This window comes from Symphodus melops (genome assembly GCF_947650265.1).
Source record: "Symphodus melops genome assembly, chromosome: 17".
Lineage (NCBI taxonomy): Eukaryota > Metazoa > Chordata > Actinopteri > Labriformes > Labridae > Symphodus > Symphodus melops.
In genome coordinates, this window is record NC_136707.1 from 330402 (window position 1) to 346375 (window position 15974).

Genomic DNA, 15974 nt, shown 5'->3' on the forward strand with positions numbered 1-15974 from the left:
TAACACTTGTGTGTGTTTGTGTGTAAATGTTGATGTGTTTGCTCGTCCTCTCTCTCTCTCTCTCTCTCTCTCTGTCTGTCTGTGTCTCTGCTGCTGTAGACATTCAGACGTTTCAGAGAGCCTCTTTCTATGACAATGTCTCTGGGCTCCATGAAGCTCCAGGTGAATCATAGTGACCTTTGACCTTTGTGTACTGTCTCCCTGCTGGAGCTGTCATTAGTCCCTCGTCCTGGCTGTCATGTGCGCCCCTCTAAAAGCTCCCCTCTGGCTTTGCATGGCTGCTGTCCAGTTGTATTAAGATCATGTCCTTCATGCACGCTGCAGTTTAATAAAACAATCTGCCGTCACGCTCAGGTAAGGAAATCAAACATTTCTAACACACTCTTCAGTTTGTTACAGAGCTGCAGCTGCTGATGTGACAGGTTGGCGAGCCGTCCTCATGTTTTCACACAGCTAAAGCAGAAAGTCCTGCACTCAAGAAAAGTAGAGCCAATCAAATGCGAGAGAAATGCAATGTGCTGGATGTGGACAGAGCTGGACAGCAGATCACGATAAACAGCAGAGTGAAATTAAGATAAAAATCTCATTTAAGTGTTTAAAAAAAAAAGTCGTTTTAAAGCTCGTCTCACATCGTCGTTTGTCTTCACGCTTTCCTGGAAAATAGAGAAGAAGAAATCCGGCCTGGCTAAAAACATGTTTGTTGTTCTCTTCACACATCAGTCAGAATCACAGCTAATCCCCGCCCTCCCTCCGTCTCCAGTCGACAGAATCGTGGGTCTGGATCAGGTCGCCGGCATGAACGAGACGGCGTTCGGTGCCGCCTACAAGACGAAGAAAGGCATGTTCCGTACGGTGGGTCAGCTGTACAAAGAGCAGCTGTCCAAACTGATGGCCACGCTGAGGAACACAAACCCAAACTTTGTGCGCTGCATCATCCCCAACCACGAGAAACGGGTGAGAGGAGACCGAACAAACGGACCAATCAGAATCAACCTCACAGCTGCCAAACATTTATCAATAAATGTTCAAGAGGTTTTTATTCTCAACTCATACTGAAACATTTTCTCCTCCTCCTCTTCCTCCTCCTCCTCTTCCTCCTCCTCTCTTTCCTCCTGCTCCTCCTCCTCTTCCTCCTCCTCCACCTCCTCTCTTTCCTCCTCCTCCTCCTCCTCCTCTTCCTCCTCCTTCTTCTCCTCCTCCTCCTCTTCCTCCTCCTATCTCTCCTCCTCTTCCTCCTCCTCCTTCTTCTCCTCTTCCTCCTATCTCTCCTCCTCTTCTTCCTCCTTCTCCGTTTCTTCCTCCTCCTCTTCCTCCTCCTCCTTCTTCTCCTCCTCCTCCTCTTCCTCCTCCTCCTTCTTCTCCTCCTCCTCCTCTTCCTCCTCCTCTTCCTCCTCCCCTTGAAGGCAGGTAAACTGGACCCTCACCTGGTTCTGGACCAGCTCAGGTGTAACGGAGTTCTAGAAGGGATCAGGATCTGCAGACAGGGTTTCCCGAACCGCATCGTGTTCCAGGAGTTCAGACAGAGGTAAAGCAGTGAGCATCATCAGAGCGGCTTCAAACATCTTTCATGATGCACGGTGCAGGACTTACAGACATGCATGATGCTCTTCTCTCTGCTCCGTCTGCAGGTACGAGATCCTCACTCCCAACGCCATTCCCAAAGGCTTCATGGATGGAAAGCAAGCCTGTGAGAGGATGGTGAGGACTCTGTAGATCCGGGAGCTCCGGGAGCTTTTCCTCCCTTCAAACATGAAGCCATGAATCCTCTCTTCCTGTCGTCTGTAGATCCGGGCCCTGGAGCTGGACGGGAACTTGTTCCGTATCGGTCAGAGTAAGATCTTCTTCAGGGCCGGAGTGCTGGCTCACCTGGAGGAGGAGCGAGACCTGAAGATCACCGACATCATCATCTACTTCCAGGCCGTCTGCCGCGGATACCTGGCTCGCAAGTGAGACCTTACTGAGCGCTGGAGATGCACTTTTAACGTGTCGTTGTTTTAATCACTGCATCTCTGTGACCCGTCAGAGCCTTCGCCAAGAAGCAGCAGCAGCTCAGCGCTCTGAAGGTCCTGCAGAGAAACTGTGCAGCTTACCTGAAGCTGCGTCACTGGCAGTGGTGGAGACTCTTCACAAAGGTGTGTGTGCAGTATTTCAAAATAAAAGCGTGAGATAACAGATGTTTGCACGTCCACTATCCTGGGTGCCGGTGTTTCTTCTGCTCATCCTCTGAGATGTTTCCGCCGTCCCACAGGTGAAGCCTCTGCTGCAGGTGACCCGGCAGGAGGAGGAGATGCAGGCCAAAGACGAGGAGCTGGTGAAGGTGAAGGAGAAGCAGACCAAGGTGGAGGGAGAGCTGGTGGAGATGGAGAGGAAACACCAGCAGGTGGGTTAAAGCAGCATCGACGCTCTGCAGCAGATATCATGACACTCTGCACAGTGCTGAAGGTTTTTTATTGGCGTGCAGTTAGTGGAGGAGAAGAACATCCTGGCGGAGCAGCTGCAGGCGGAGACGGAGCTGTTTGCCGAGGCGGAGGAGATGAGAGCTCGCCTGGCGTCCAAAAAGCAGGAGCTGGAGGAGATCCTTCACGACCTGGAGTCCAGGCTGGAGGAGGAGGAGGAGCGGAGTCAGGGCCTGCAGAACGAGAAGAAGAAGATGCAGTCCCACATCCAGGTGTGCAAACACGGGAATGATGGCTCACACATCCAAATACACGCCATGCTCCTTTGTTTAATGATGTGGATCATGTGTGCAGGACCTGGAGGAGCAGCTCGACGAGGAGGAGGCCGGCAGGCAGAAGCTGCAGCTGGAGAAAGTGACGTGCGAGGCCAAACTGAAAAAATATGAAGAGGACATTTTGCTGCTCGAAGACCAGAACTCCAAGTTCATCAAGGTGAGAGAGAAAAGGATCGGAGCGACGGGGAAATGTGTCAGAAAGACTTCATCAATCCTCCAGGGTGTAAATGTGTGTGTTCATGTTGTTTCCTGTATTTCTGTCGTTCAGGAGAAGAAGCTGCTGGAGGACCGGATCAACGAGATGACGTCGACTCTCGCTGAAGAAGAAGAAAAGGCCAAAAACCTGGGCAAGGTGAAGAACAAGCAGGAGATGATGATGGTGGACCTGGAGGGTAAGAGGCAGCTTAAAGATGGATGAAGGTGTGAATCGTTACATGCAGACTCACGTTGATCGTCTGTGGCAGAGCGGCTGAAGAAGGAGGAGAAGACGCGTCAGGAGCTGGAGAAGGCGAAAAGGAAGCTGGACGGAGAGACGTCTGACTTTCAGGATCAGATCGGGGAGCTGCAGGCTCAGATCGAGGAGTTCAAAGTTCAGCTGAGCAAGAAGGAAGACGAGCAGCAGATGCTGCAGTCCAGGTACGCCGTGCTCTGCATGATTCAGGGTCGTCTTTACACGGTGCTCGATGCATCCAGCAGGTGTCGCCCTGGAGCAGCAGTTTGTCCATACACGATGTTTACATGTAACTCTTTCTGCCTGTAATGGTCTAAATATGTCTGTGAGTGTGTTTGATCTAAATGTGTCCGAGCCTGAAGGTGGAGCATCTGCTTCATGATGTGAGTCATCAGTGTGAGGTCATCGTTACATCGCTGTGCTGCACGCTCATCGCAGCAAACACTGCTGCAGGACTCACACACACACACACACACACACACACACCTGCTGTCGGACTGATCGCAGCGTCCCGTGAGACTAAACGAGCCTCTGACATGCTGTCGTTATTCATCCTCTGATCATCCTGCATCAGACGACGTGTGTTTCAGAAACTATATGTGGCAGTGCTTCTCAACTGGTGGGTGGAGTCACTGAGCGGCTTCTAGGCGTGCCTAAAACAAATGTGAAGAAGTATTTCTGATCAATCTGTTCGATATCTTAAATATGTCAGACTGCATCGTGCGTGCCTTTGATGTCTTATAGACATTATATACGAGAGGTCACCGTGATCAGGCCCGGTTAGTCCTGCAGCAGCGTGAGAGCAGAGCGGTCCGGGGCCACTGGGCCCGACTCTGCTGCCATCTGGTGGAGAGTTCATCCAGAACATTCTTCTCAGATTATAAAGACATTATAAGTGGGACTGAGCGCAGCAGCAGTAGTGTGTGAATGAATGCTCCTGGACGGCACAGAGACATTAAGCATGGTTGTGGTTGGTTACCAGGGGCGAGGAGGAGGTGAGTCACAAGAACAACGCTCTGAAGCAGGTGAGGGAGCTGCAGGCTCAGCTGGCCGAGCTGCAGGAGGACCTCGAGTCCGAGAAAGTGTCTCGAAACAAGGCGGAGAAACTCAAGAGGGACCTGAGCGAGGAGCTGGAGGCTTTAAAGACCGAGCTGGAGGACACGCTGGACACGACCGCCGCCCAGCAGGAACTCAGGTACACGCCATTTTGTACTCTCAAAACACTGACTGGAGGTCGAGATTATTTTACCATCGCTGAGTCTGACGTCTGTTATATTTCTTAATAACATCTAAAAATCAAACACAAGCTGGAAAATGTAAATAAGTTCATATCTGGGGTTTTTGGACCTGAGGTCAAAGGTCAACGAGTTCACACTTTTGGAGGACGTCTCCTGAAATCTTCCATGCTCATATAATAACAGAGATTGCATGATTTTAAATTAGTTTTTTCAAAGTACAAATCAGTCAAATCAGTGAACAAGACTTTTTCCTGCAGGACGAAGCGTGAGCAGGAAGTGACCGAGCTGAAGAAGACCATCGAGGACGAGACTAAAAACCACGAGGGTCAGATCCAGGAGATGAGACAGAGACACGGCGCCGCGCTGGAGGAGCTGTCTGAACAGCTTGAGCAGGCCAAGAGGGTGAGGCACGGTCTCTCATGTGTCCAATCTGACCTGAGAGGAGGAGCTAAAGCACGCCACTGACAACATGTTTGTGTTTAGTTCAAGGCCAACCTGGAGAAGACCAAGCAGAGCCAGGACAGCGCCAACAAGGAGCTGGCCTGCGAGGTGAAGAGCCTGCAGCAGGCCAAGACCGAGTCCGAGCACAAGAGGAAGAAACTGGAGTCTCAGCTGCAGGAGTACGTGGCCCGGGTCACCGAGGGAGAGAGGGCGAAGGGCGAGCTAGCCGAGCGCACGCACAAACTGCAGGTTGATAACAGTGAAAATCTGACACGTGTGTTTTACAAATACGCTTTCCTTAAATCCGTCTTTTACCTCCTCGTTTCTCCGTGCAGACTGAGCTGGACAACGTGTCGGCCATGTTGGAAGACGCAGAGAGGAAGGGGATCAAGATGACCAAAGACGTCTCAGGACTGGAGAGTCAGCTGCAGGACACGCTGGTGACGAGCGTCTTAGTTCTTCATCATTTCTATTTTATATTCGCTCAAACTCATCGGAGGAATTGTTCCTTTCTTTGCAGGAGCTGCTGCAGGAGGAGACGCGTCAGAAGCTGAACCTCAGCGGCCGTATCCGTCAGCTGGAGGAGGAGAAGAACGCTGTGCAGGAGCAGCAGGAGGAGGACGAGGAGGCGCGCAAGAATCTGGAGAAACAGATGTTGATGCTTCAGGCTCAGGTGAGACATGAAGGAAGGTCTGGAGAGCAGGAGGGACGGCCTGATGTTGGGATGTTCTGCAGACAGAGAGCTGACCTCGGGTGCTTCAACACTTCTTTAGGAAACATCAGTGGATGCAAACTTGTTCTCTGCTGTCTTTGTTTGTGCAGCTCTCAGAGAGTAAGAAGAAGCTGGAGGACGACGTGGGAACCATCGAGGGTCTGGAGGAGACCAAGAAGAGGCTCCAGAAGGACCTTGAGCTGTCCAGCCAGCGTCTGGAGGAGAAGACCATCGGCTTTGAGAAGATGGAGAAGACCAAAACACGGCTGCAGCAGGAGCTGGATGACCTCACCGTGGACCTGGATCACCAGAGACAGATCGTCTCCAGCCTGGAGAAGAAACAGAAGAAGTTTGACCAGGTGAGTGAGCACGCTCTCACACCTCCTAAATGTCCATGATATCAGAAACATTATGAAGACGCTGCTCTCTGTAGATGCTGGCTGAGGAGAAGAGCATCTCGGCTCGTTACGCTGAGGAGCGAGACAGAGCTGAAGCCGAGGCTCGGGAGAAGGACACCAAAGCTCTGTCCATGGCCAGAGCTCTGGACGAGGCGCTGGAGGCCAAAGAGGAGCTGGAGAGGATCAACAAGCAGCTTCGGGCCGAGATGGAAGATCTGATGAGCTCCAAGGACGACGTGGGCAAGAATGTGAGTGTTCAGATTTCAACCCTGCAGAAATCCAAGAGTGTGTGCTGTTTGTGACACCCCGGGATCGTCCTCAGGTCCACGAGCTGGAGAAGTCCAAGCGAACTCTGGAGCAGCAGCTGGAGGAGATGAAGACGCAGCTGGAGGAGCTGGAGGACGAGCTGCAGGCCACGGAGGACGCCAAGCTGCGTCTGGAGGTCAACATGCAGGCCATGAAGGCTCAGTACGAGAGAGACCTGCAGGGACGAGACGACCAGAGCGACGAGAAGAAGAGGGCGCTCGTCAAACAGGTGACATCTCAGACCATGAACCAAGAGTGTTTGATGATTGATCTGCTCCTCCACACATCCCTCACCTCATGCATTTGAGTTTGCAGTTATTTTAACAACTTGAACCGGCTGCTCTCAGGTGCGAGAGATGGAGGCGGAGCTGGAGGACGAGAGGAAGCAGAGGGCTTTGGCTGTGGCGGCTAAAAAGAAGCTGGAGATGGATCTGAAGGACATTGAAGGTCACATCGAGGGAGCCAACAAGGCCCGAGACGAAGCCATCAAACAGCTGCGCAAGCTACAGGTACGAAGCATGTTTGTAGAGACTGGATGGGTTCCTCTCTGAGCAGCGTTCCTCACCACGTCTCCTCCGCTTCAGGCCCAGATGAAGGACTACCAGCGGGAGCTCGAAGACGCCCGAGCCTCCAGAGACGATATCTTCGCTTTATCGAAGGAAAATGAGAAGAAACTGAAGAGTCTGGAGGCTGAGATCGTTCAGCTGCACGAGGTACGAGAAGGAAACGTTTGACACAACGCAGCGCGTAAAATAAAGCTGGAGCTGTGTCAGTCATCTTGTTTCTGTTCAGGACCTGGCGGCGTCTGAGAGAGGACGACGTCACGCCGAGCAGGAACGGGACGAGCTGCAGGATGAAATCTCCAACAGCACCTCTGGAAAGTACGTTTCACCCAAGCTGCTCTCCCTCCTCAAAGCTCAGAGTGTAGACGTTTATTTAAAGTAGATCAACAGAGAAATCTGTGACTGTCACTCGTCGTGCTTCAGACGGGCGAAACGAAGACGTCAGAGTAAATGTGAATGTTTGCTGCAGGTCGGCTCTGATGGACGAGAAGAGGAGGCTGGAGGCTCGTATCGCTCAGCTGGAGGAGGAGCTGGAGGAGGAGCAGGGCAACATGGAGCTGCTCAACGACCGCTTCCGAAAGACCACCATGCAGGTGAGCTGCAGAGAAGGGGGGGGGGGGGGGGGGGGGGGGGGGGGGCGAGGGGGGACGTGTAAGAATCGTCCCTGCATCACTTGGTCCCCTCTGTCGCTCCTCAGGTGGACACTCTGAGCACGGAGCTGAGCGCAGAGCGCAGCACGGCGCAGAAGAGCGAAAACGCCCGCCAGCAGCTCGAGCGTCAGAACAAGGAACTCCGGGCCAAACTGGGCGAGCTGGAAGGTTCTGTGAAGAGCCGCTTCAAGGCGTCCATCACCGCGCTGGAGGCCAAGATCGCACAGCTGGAGGAGCAGCTGGAGCAGGAGGCCAAGTGAGCGAGCCAGCAGCTGCTTCATCGAACCACAGCTGCTCCACACGTAGGAAACGTTCTCACATCTTCTGTGTTTGTCAGGGAGCGAGCTGCAGCCAACAAGCTGGTGAGGAGGACCGAGAAGAAGCTGAAAGAAATCTGCATGCAAGTGGAGGATGAGCGTCGCCATGCCGACCAGTTTAAAGAGCAAGTACGTGATGCTGATGTTCAGTGTAGAAGGTTCATCACAACACAAGCACATCTGTTTACACGTAACCGTGTGTGTGTGTGTGTGTGTGTCTGTGTGTGTGTCTGTGTCTGTGTGTCTGTGTGTGTGTGTCTGTGTGTGTTTGTGTCTGTGTGTGTGTCTGTGTGTGTGTCTGTGTGTGTGTGTGTCTGTGTGATTGTGTGTGTGTGTCTCTGTGTGTGTGTGTCTGTGTGTGTGTGTCTGTGTGTGTGTGTGTGTGTGTGTGTGTCTCTGTGTTTGTGTGTGTGTGTGTGTGTGTGTGTGTCTGTGTGTGTGTGTCTCTGTGTGTGTGTGTGTGTGTGTGTGTGTGTGTGTCTCTGTGTGTGTGTGTGTGTCTGTGTGTGTGTGTGTCTCTGTGTGTGTGTGTCTGTGTGTGTGTGTGTGTGTGTGTGTGTGTGTGTGTGTGTGTGTGTCTCTGTCTGTGTGTGTGTGTGTGTGTGTGTGTGTGTGTGTGTGTCTCTGTGTGTCTGTGTGTGTGTGTGTGTGTGTGTGTGTCTCTGTGTGTGTGTGTGTGTGTGTGTGTGTGTGTGTGTGTGTGTGTGTGTGTACTGTAGGTGGAAAAAGGGAACTCTCGCATGAAGCAGCTGAAGCGTCAGCTGGAGGAGGCTGAGGAGGAGGCGACGAGGTCGAACGCCTCGCGCAGGAAGCTGCAGAGAGAGCTGGACGACGCCACCGAGGCCAGCGAGGGTCTGAGCCGAGAGGTCCACACGCTCAAGAACCGCCTCAGGTACCAACGGAGCACACGGAACCAAACTCTGACATGACAGAAGAACCACACTGGATGAACATTTAATAACAAAATCGATTTCACTTTTTCACCTGATAAAACCCTTCCTCCTCCTCCTCCTCCTCCTCTTCCTCCTCCTCCTCTTCCTCCTCTTCTTCCTCCTCCTCCTCCTCCTCCTCCTCCTCTTCCTCCTCCTCCTCCTCTTCTTCCTCCTCATCCTCCTCCTCTTCCTCCTCCTCCTCCTCATCATCCTCCTCCTCCTCCTACTCCTCCTCATCATCCTCCTCCTCCTCCTCATCATCCTCCTACTCTTCCTCCTCCTCCTCCTCCTCTTCCTCCTCCTCCTCCTCCTACTCCTCCTCATCATCCTCCTCTTCTTCCTCCTCCTCCTCATCATCCTCCTCTTCCTCCTCCTCCTCTTCCTCATCCTCCTCCTCCTCTTCCTCCTCCTACTCTTCCTCCTCCCCCTCTTCTTCCTCCTCCTCATCATCCTCCTCCTCCTCATCATCCTCCTCCTCCTCATCATCCTCCTACTCTTCCTCCTCATCATCCTCCTCCTCTTCCTCCTCCTCCTCTTCCTCCTCCTCCTCATCATCATCCTCCTCCTCCTCCTCCCCCTCTTCCTCCTCCTCCTCTTCCTCCTCTTCCTCCTCCTCCTCTTCCTCCTCCTCCTCTTCCTCCTCCTCCTCCTCCTCTTCCTCCTCCTCCTCCTGCAGGCGCGGTGGCCCCATCAGCTTCTCCTCCAGCCGCTCGGGCAGACGGCTGCAGGTGGAGGGCTCGTCTTTGGACCTCCTCTCTGACGACGAGCTGGAAAACAAGATCACAGACAACAACGCCAACGAGACTCCAGCTTCAGCCCAACATCAGGCGCAGGAGTAACAAACGCCTTAACCTTCAATCAGATCACAAACTAAAACACTCCTCCCAGCTGCTCTCACCATACACACACGGCGGCCATTTTTATCTGACATCAAGCTCAGAGTGGGAACATCGAATTCAGTTTAAACCCTGTTCTGCTAAATATTAGCATTCAGATGAAGTGCTTAGTAAATACCAGCTTTAGAATAATGGCTCATGGGGCCAGCGGTTAGTGTACGCCCCAAGTTATAGTCCTCCAAGCAGGCGCTCTCTCTCCCCCCCCTCTCGCTCTCTCTCTCTGTCTCTCTCTCGCTCTGTCTCTCTCTCTCTCTCTCTCTCTCTGTCTCTAAAATAAAATAATGGCTCATGTTAGCATTTAGCCACTTTCTATGAGCTATGAAGGGGCTACATGCTAACACGACCATATAAGGATGTGTAACGATCCACTCAACTCATGATGTGAATCACAATACACAATTAGAAATGTCCTATTTCATATACCACCCCTCTCTTCCTCGGCTAAGTTTAAACAAGAGAGTCCACATAGCCCCCTCTGCTGGTTCAAAACGAGTATTGCAACATGTGTTTTTTGTCAAGTCGATTTAAATTGTCCTTTATTTGTATCGATTTGAATCAAGCTAGCTGTGTGTCCCTGTTCACTTTTAGGTTTCCATCCTGAGCTTTCAGCGGTCACCGTGTGTGTGTGTGTGTGTGTGTGTGTGTGTCGTCCTGCTCGTCTCCAAGCACACGCAGCACCATGAAAAACAGGATGAAGCTATAACTCCTGATGTTTTATCTGAGCCCTGACACCAGCAGACCCCCCCCCCTTCTTGTTATCGAGCTGCAGAAACAACGAGCTTCATCCTGACCAGCACCTGAAGAAACAAACCTTCTGATTGGGTTTGTGCTCAGAGCTCCTCGGCTGTATTCGTAGGACGGTTTTATTTTGTTGGACCAGATGTTTTTTTTTAGAAAGCTCTTTGAAACGCTTCCAAATGCTAAAAGTACAGCGTTGCAATATTTAAAAGGAAGGAGCCGTCTGACTTTGTCTCTTTGTGGATCTTCAGTATGTCCATCATATAAACCAGTTTAGTTATCTTAGCTTAACTTGATTAGTCTTTTTAAAACCACGCGCTCTGATTGTCTGCTTGCGTATGAAAATAGAAATGTGACTTTAAGCTGCCTCTTTGCCTCGCCATGCTTTTCTGAAGGTTTTAACTATATTCATGAAGCGGCCATTTTCCTCTCCTGTCATTCTCTGGCCGGGAGCTCAAACACTAAAAACCAAATGGGTGTGATTAGCTCATGTCTCCATCCACACACACTGTACGGGGGGAACTAAACAGAATGACGTCAGAGGAAAATGGCCGCCGTGTGAATATGGTGAATTTGGTTCTATATATCTGACGATAGGTCGATGTCGACTTGTAATTATTCGTTGTGAAAGCAGCGATCCGAGCATGTTCCTCCTCCTCCTCCTCCTCCTCCTCCTCCTCCTCCTCCTCTTCCTCCTCCTCCTCCTCCTCCTCCTCTTCTGTGCCTTTTTCCTCTCATGTGAAACTGAAACTTCATCTCGCCACACAAACTGAACGAAGCCTCATTTCATGACGGTATTTTCATACTTTTTTGCATTTTATCTCGCGATGTTCGTGGGGTTTCCTGTGGTTTGTTGACATGTGGAGCCGTGCAGGAGTGTTTGTAGACGGGTGCGATGACTTTTCTTATCGATAACTTTTATACTTTTTGAGTTATTAAGATTTAAAAAACAATCCAATAGACAGAAACTGTATTTATATCTCTGCTACTGTTTTCAGTACAAAGTCCATTCATATTTCTCCACTTTGACCAGCTGTACCAACGCTCACATCATGACATGTACAGTTCATGACTTATAAGGAGCTATAATGCATTAAAGTCTATTGAGCCCAATTCACTCACTTTGTTTCTCACCTGTTTGTTTACACACACACACACACACACACACACACACACACTGATGGTAGAGGCTGCTGCAGAGTGAAGAGTCCATCAGTATGAACTCATCCATTCACACACATTCACACACTGCTGATGAAGCAGCCAACAAGGGGTTAAGTGTCTTGCTCAAGGACACGAGGCACCACCGGAAAAACAACACAATTTAAACCAATCAGATGAGAGGTTTTGTTTTGTTTGTGTTTTGAGAAATGTAAACAAACAAACCCTTATCCTTCTAGTTAAGGTCATGAGATTATCTGATGTGACACGTGGATGAAAAAAGAAAAAAAACTCTTCTGTAATCAGAGAAGTTTCTCCTCGGCACGCAGGAGGGTTTGTGGATCAGTCAGAGGAGATAAGGAGGCTGTAATGCGTCGAGTTGTGGAAACAACTTCTGTAATCCTTCTTCAAGTGACTCATAGTAAAATAATCACTTGATAATGAAGAGAGGCGCGCGAGGAGGTGACACAAGCGGAGAACTGAACATACGCACGCACAGCTCAGCAGCCTCAGGTGAGCGTGGATCCTCTTTTCCATCCATTTCAAACAAAGTCACTCATTTGATGCTCTGAAATGTAATTTGACTGGATTGTGGTTCCACTTAAAACAAACTATTGTGCTCTGCTGCGCCGGGGTCAGAGTGGGAGGCTGTGATTAAAAAAAACATGTATTATCAGTCAGTTCGTTTAATTCAAAGAGCCACAATGGGCGCAGATAAGTACAGGGTTCAGGTTATTTGCCACACACAATCAAACCTCCTCTGACATCAATTATTCAAATGCAAATGAGCGCGTGAATCACAGCTCTCCTATAAGAACAGACTCAGAGCTCCTGTCGTCCTAGCAGGGCCTGACAGGTGATCCTGCCGAGCGCGAGACGAGCAGAGGAGAGGTGAAAGGAGAAGAAAGTTTTCTGTGGAGGAGGAGAGAGAGAGAGTGAAGTCGTAGGATGTCCGTTATTGGCGCGCTGCCTTTCATCAAACCAATGCTGCCAGGACCGTCCGTGTCTCCGGGCATCCAGAGGAGACACACTCTGCCCGCGAGCGAATTCAGACCCCTGAACACGCAGGACGCCATCAGCGTGTTTGAGATCGAGCGAGAGGGTAAGCGACGCTTTTTTCTGAGTCATTTGGTAAAGATGAAATCCACTCTGACATTGTGCTAATGGGAAGGAAGTGTTTAATCGAGGGAGCAATTTGCGTAAAACTGTTTGCAGTATTGATGGAACTAATTCCCTCTTTGTAATTTACTTATTATATAAAAGTCATCTGTCAAATATTCTTTTACTTTACCTCGTGATAATTTTACCAACAATACTCTCAGAAGTATGATAAGTGGGGTTTTTTGTGGAGTTTAAAGTGTGCGTAAAAGTTGTGCCAAACGATTTTTACGCACGCTAAAATAATGATCTTTTTCTTCCAGCGTTTATCTCAGTGTCAGGTGAGTGTCCTCTCCACCTGGATGAGGTGCGTCATTTCCTCACACTGTGTCCAGAACTTTCTATGGGCTGGATCGAGGAGGGCCGGCTGGTGGCTTTTATCATCGGCTCTCTGTGGGACCAGGACAGACTCTCCACGGTAAGACATCCAGTACATTAACACATTAACATGCACATATATTAGAAATAAATTATAATCGCTTTTTATTTTTCCTCCAGGATGCATTGACTCTCCACAAGCCGCGGGGATCCACCGTCCACATCCACGTGCTCGCCGTGCACCGCACCTTCCGGCAGCAGGGCAAAGGTCCCATACTGATGTGGCGCTACCTGCAGTACCTGCGCTGCTTCCCAAACGTGCGCCGCGCGGTGCTCATGTGCGAAGAGTTTCTGATCCCCTTCTACCGTAAATCCGGCTTTAAGGCGCTCGGCCGCTGCGCCATCACGGTGGGTCACCTGACCTTCACGGAGATGTTGTATCCGATCAGCGGGCACGCGTACATGCGCAGGAACAGCGAGGCCATCCGCTTTCCGCAGCATCCTCTGACTCTGCCGCTGACCAAGACTGATGAGCACGCGGACGTATGACCACGTGCAGGTTGTCACTCAGGTTTGAAAACGTCGACGTCATTCTCGTTCTAGGAGATTCTTGTTGTTTATTTAGAGTCTGCTTTCTGTTTGTTGGACTGAAACTGAATGTCACCTCAACTCTCCCTTCATGTCAAAATAAAAACAGGAACATCATGCTTTCAAATACACAACAGTTAATCTGATTGGACAATACGCATTTGTGACGATAGAAGAACAACGTATTTGGGACTTTTCACATCGTGTATCTCTCCGCCTCAACGTGCAGGAGCTCTGAATACTTTTAATTTTCACACGACACACTGTTCTTTCGTGATTTGAACAAACACGTGACGGTGCGTAAAGGTTCATACTACGAAGGTAGCTGCTCTCTGGTAACCATAGACGCCAACAGAGTAGAATAGAAGGCTGGGGTTGCTTAGCAACAGGTACATTGCGGAACTTTTAGCTTTTTGTTAACATCATCTGCTTGTATGTTGTATTTAAACGTAAGGTCAGAAGCACAGCGTGGGGCCACAGAGGGGTCCGCCATCTGGCAGCACTTCCTTTTCATGACCCTGAACATGCACTGTGGCAGTGAAAACCAAGTTTGTCAATCAACATCACAGAAGAAAAGTGGTAACCCTAAGAAGACTTAGCTGTCTGTGGGAGAGGAACAAGAAACGGGTCATAAAATGGAGGAGGAGAACATGATGGTGATAAACACTGGTTGGAGGCCCCCAGGTCCCGACAGGCTCTAGAACCGCCCCTGCTCAAGGTCCAGATGTTGCACTGCTGTCTTAGATTTTTGTGTTTAACTTTCACACCACACTTGTGTTTCATTTCTTGAGGATGTTTGCACAGTTTTCAGCTTCTTGCTTTACAGAGTGACGCAGCTTGTTATTAAAAGGTTATCTGCTATAAACGTTAGTCAGTGACCATCATGTGTAGCCTGTTGTTGTTCATTAGGACAGATTCAATTATGTGATGTTTTGTTTTATATTTGTGTGTTTCAGTTTCAAAATCTCAATAAAATGTTTTCTACTGTTTAAAAGATTAAAAAAAAGATATTTGTTTCCTCGTGCAATAAATGTTAAGAAAAATGAAAAACAGACAGCTCTCTGCAATGATTAGAATGTGGACTGCAGTACCCATGTATAAACACTAGGGGTCGGAGTTACATCCTGCTCCTTTAAGTTGCAAATCAACACTTCACCACACACAGACAATCCCTTAGATATCACATTTAGTTTCATCTCTCCAAAGTGCAACAAAACGTTCTCCACATTGAATTACTATTATTATTATTATTATTATTATTATTATTATTATTAATAAATCACTTAAAACAAAGACGGCTCACACTCGGCCATCGTGTGTGCAGAAGATAGCTGGCTAAACACTGAAGCTTCAGTGTCTGCAACATGGCAATCTGAGTATTTATATTCCAGAGTCACTTTTATGTAAAACACGTTACGATGATTAATTGTTTAACCTACTATTATTTTTAATAAACATCACGCTTAGTTTCAAATGTGAATAATTAGATATTAAGTTCTTCAACGTGAGGGTTTTCTTTTGGTGCCGGCTGCAGAAATTCAGGATTAAAAACAGCTCAGGTCGAGGACAATTTAAGGAGGCTACATGAGGAATAACATCGTACATGACATTGCATGGTCAATAAATTGTTTGAACTTTGATTTGCATCGAGCCACATCACTTGTTTTATTATTTACAAAAACCCAACATGTCTGTCAATGATCAAGAGCTCGACAGCAGCAAGGAGAACATCAATTATTATAAATGTCAACCAGGACAGGATTATTGGACTTCCATCTTCTGTGAGCAAACGTCTCCTTTCCTCCTTTAATCACATCTAATCCACAGATGTGTCAGGGTCTGTGGACGCTCTCTAGAGTCGATGCTCACACAGGTCAGCATGTGGTGGACACTGTAGCTTCAGTGTTTAGCCAGCTCTGCATGTGGTGGACACTGTAGCTTCAGTGTTTAGCCAGCTCTGCATGTGGTGGACACTGTAGCTTCAGTGTTTAGCCAGCTCTGCATGTGGTGGACACTGTAGCTTCAGTGTTTAGCCAGCTCTGCATGGGTCTGTAAAGCTTTCTGCGTTCTAACCTCTCTCCATGTTTCATCTCCAACATTGATCCTAGTTTGAGCAGCTTTCTGCTGCTGGAGCTTATTAGAAACATGCAGTAAATGGGGGGCATGAAAACTAACCACGAGGCCAACGGGGTCCCCTCAGCCTACACCTCGTCAGATTTGTGGTTTACGCATCCATACTATGTTTGTTGAAGCACAGCTCAGAACTGTTGTTGCAGCGGTGATGAGCAGACTGCTTTAGATTGTGCTGTTGTGCTTTTTCTTGTTTTAATAATCAGTGTTGGTCTGTCACTCACTCAGCTGCTCCTGTGTGTCTGA

The 15974-nt window shown here is 49.3% G+C and overlaps 2 protein-coding genes across 2 annotated transcripts; both read left to right on the forward strand.

Annotated features, from left to right (window-relative positions):
* The first annotated feature begins 107 nt into the window (after positions 1–107).
* Positions 108–11490, forward strand: LOC306838643 (myosin-10-like). Its single transcript, XM_079366948.1, has 27 exons — positions 108–162; positions 761–954; positions 1404–1525; positions 1629–1698; positions 1786–1946; positions 2024–2132; positions 2249–2380; positions 2462–2668; positions 2751–2888; positions 3000–3123; positions 3196–3367; positions 4165–4377; positions 4678–4822; positions 4904–5110; positions 5197–5301; positions 5382–5534; positions 5684–5932; positions 6007–6219; positions 6294–6506; positions 6625–6786; positions 6862–6990; positions 7070–7158; positions 7310–7433; positions 7538–7746; positions 7828–7936; positions 8527–8699; positions 9416–11490. Exons 2-27 carry the CDS (start codon positions 796–798, stop codon positions 9576–9578), a joined length of 4050 nt encoding a protein of 1349 aa, XP_079223074.1. The 5' UTR covers positions 108–162; positions 761–795; the 3' UTR covers positions 9579–11490.
* Positions 11491–11675: 185 nt separating this feature from the next.
* Positions 11676–13691, forward strand: aanat1 (arylalkylamine N-acetyltransferase 1). The gene is made up of 4 exons (XM_079366555.1): positions 11676–12047; positions 12381–12636; positions 12956–13110; positions 13191–13691. Exons 2-4 carry the CDS (start codon positions 12483–12485, stop codon positions 13557–13559), a joined length of 678 nt encoding a protein of 225 aa, XP_079222681.1. The 5' UTR covers positions 11676–12047; positions 12381–12482; the 3' UTR covers positions 13560–13691.
* Positions 13692–15974: the final 2283 nt, after the last annotated feature.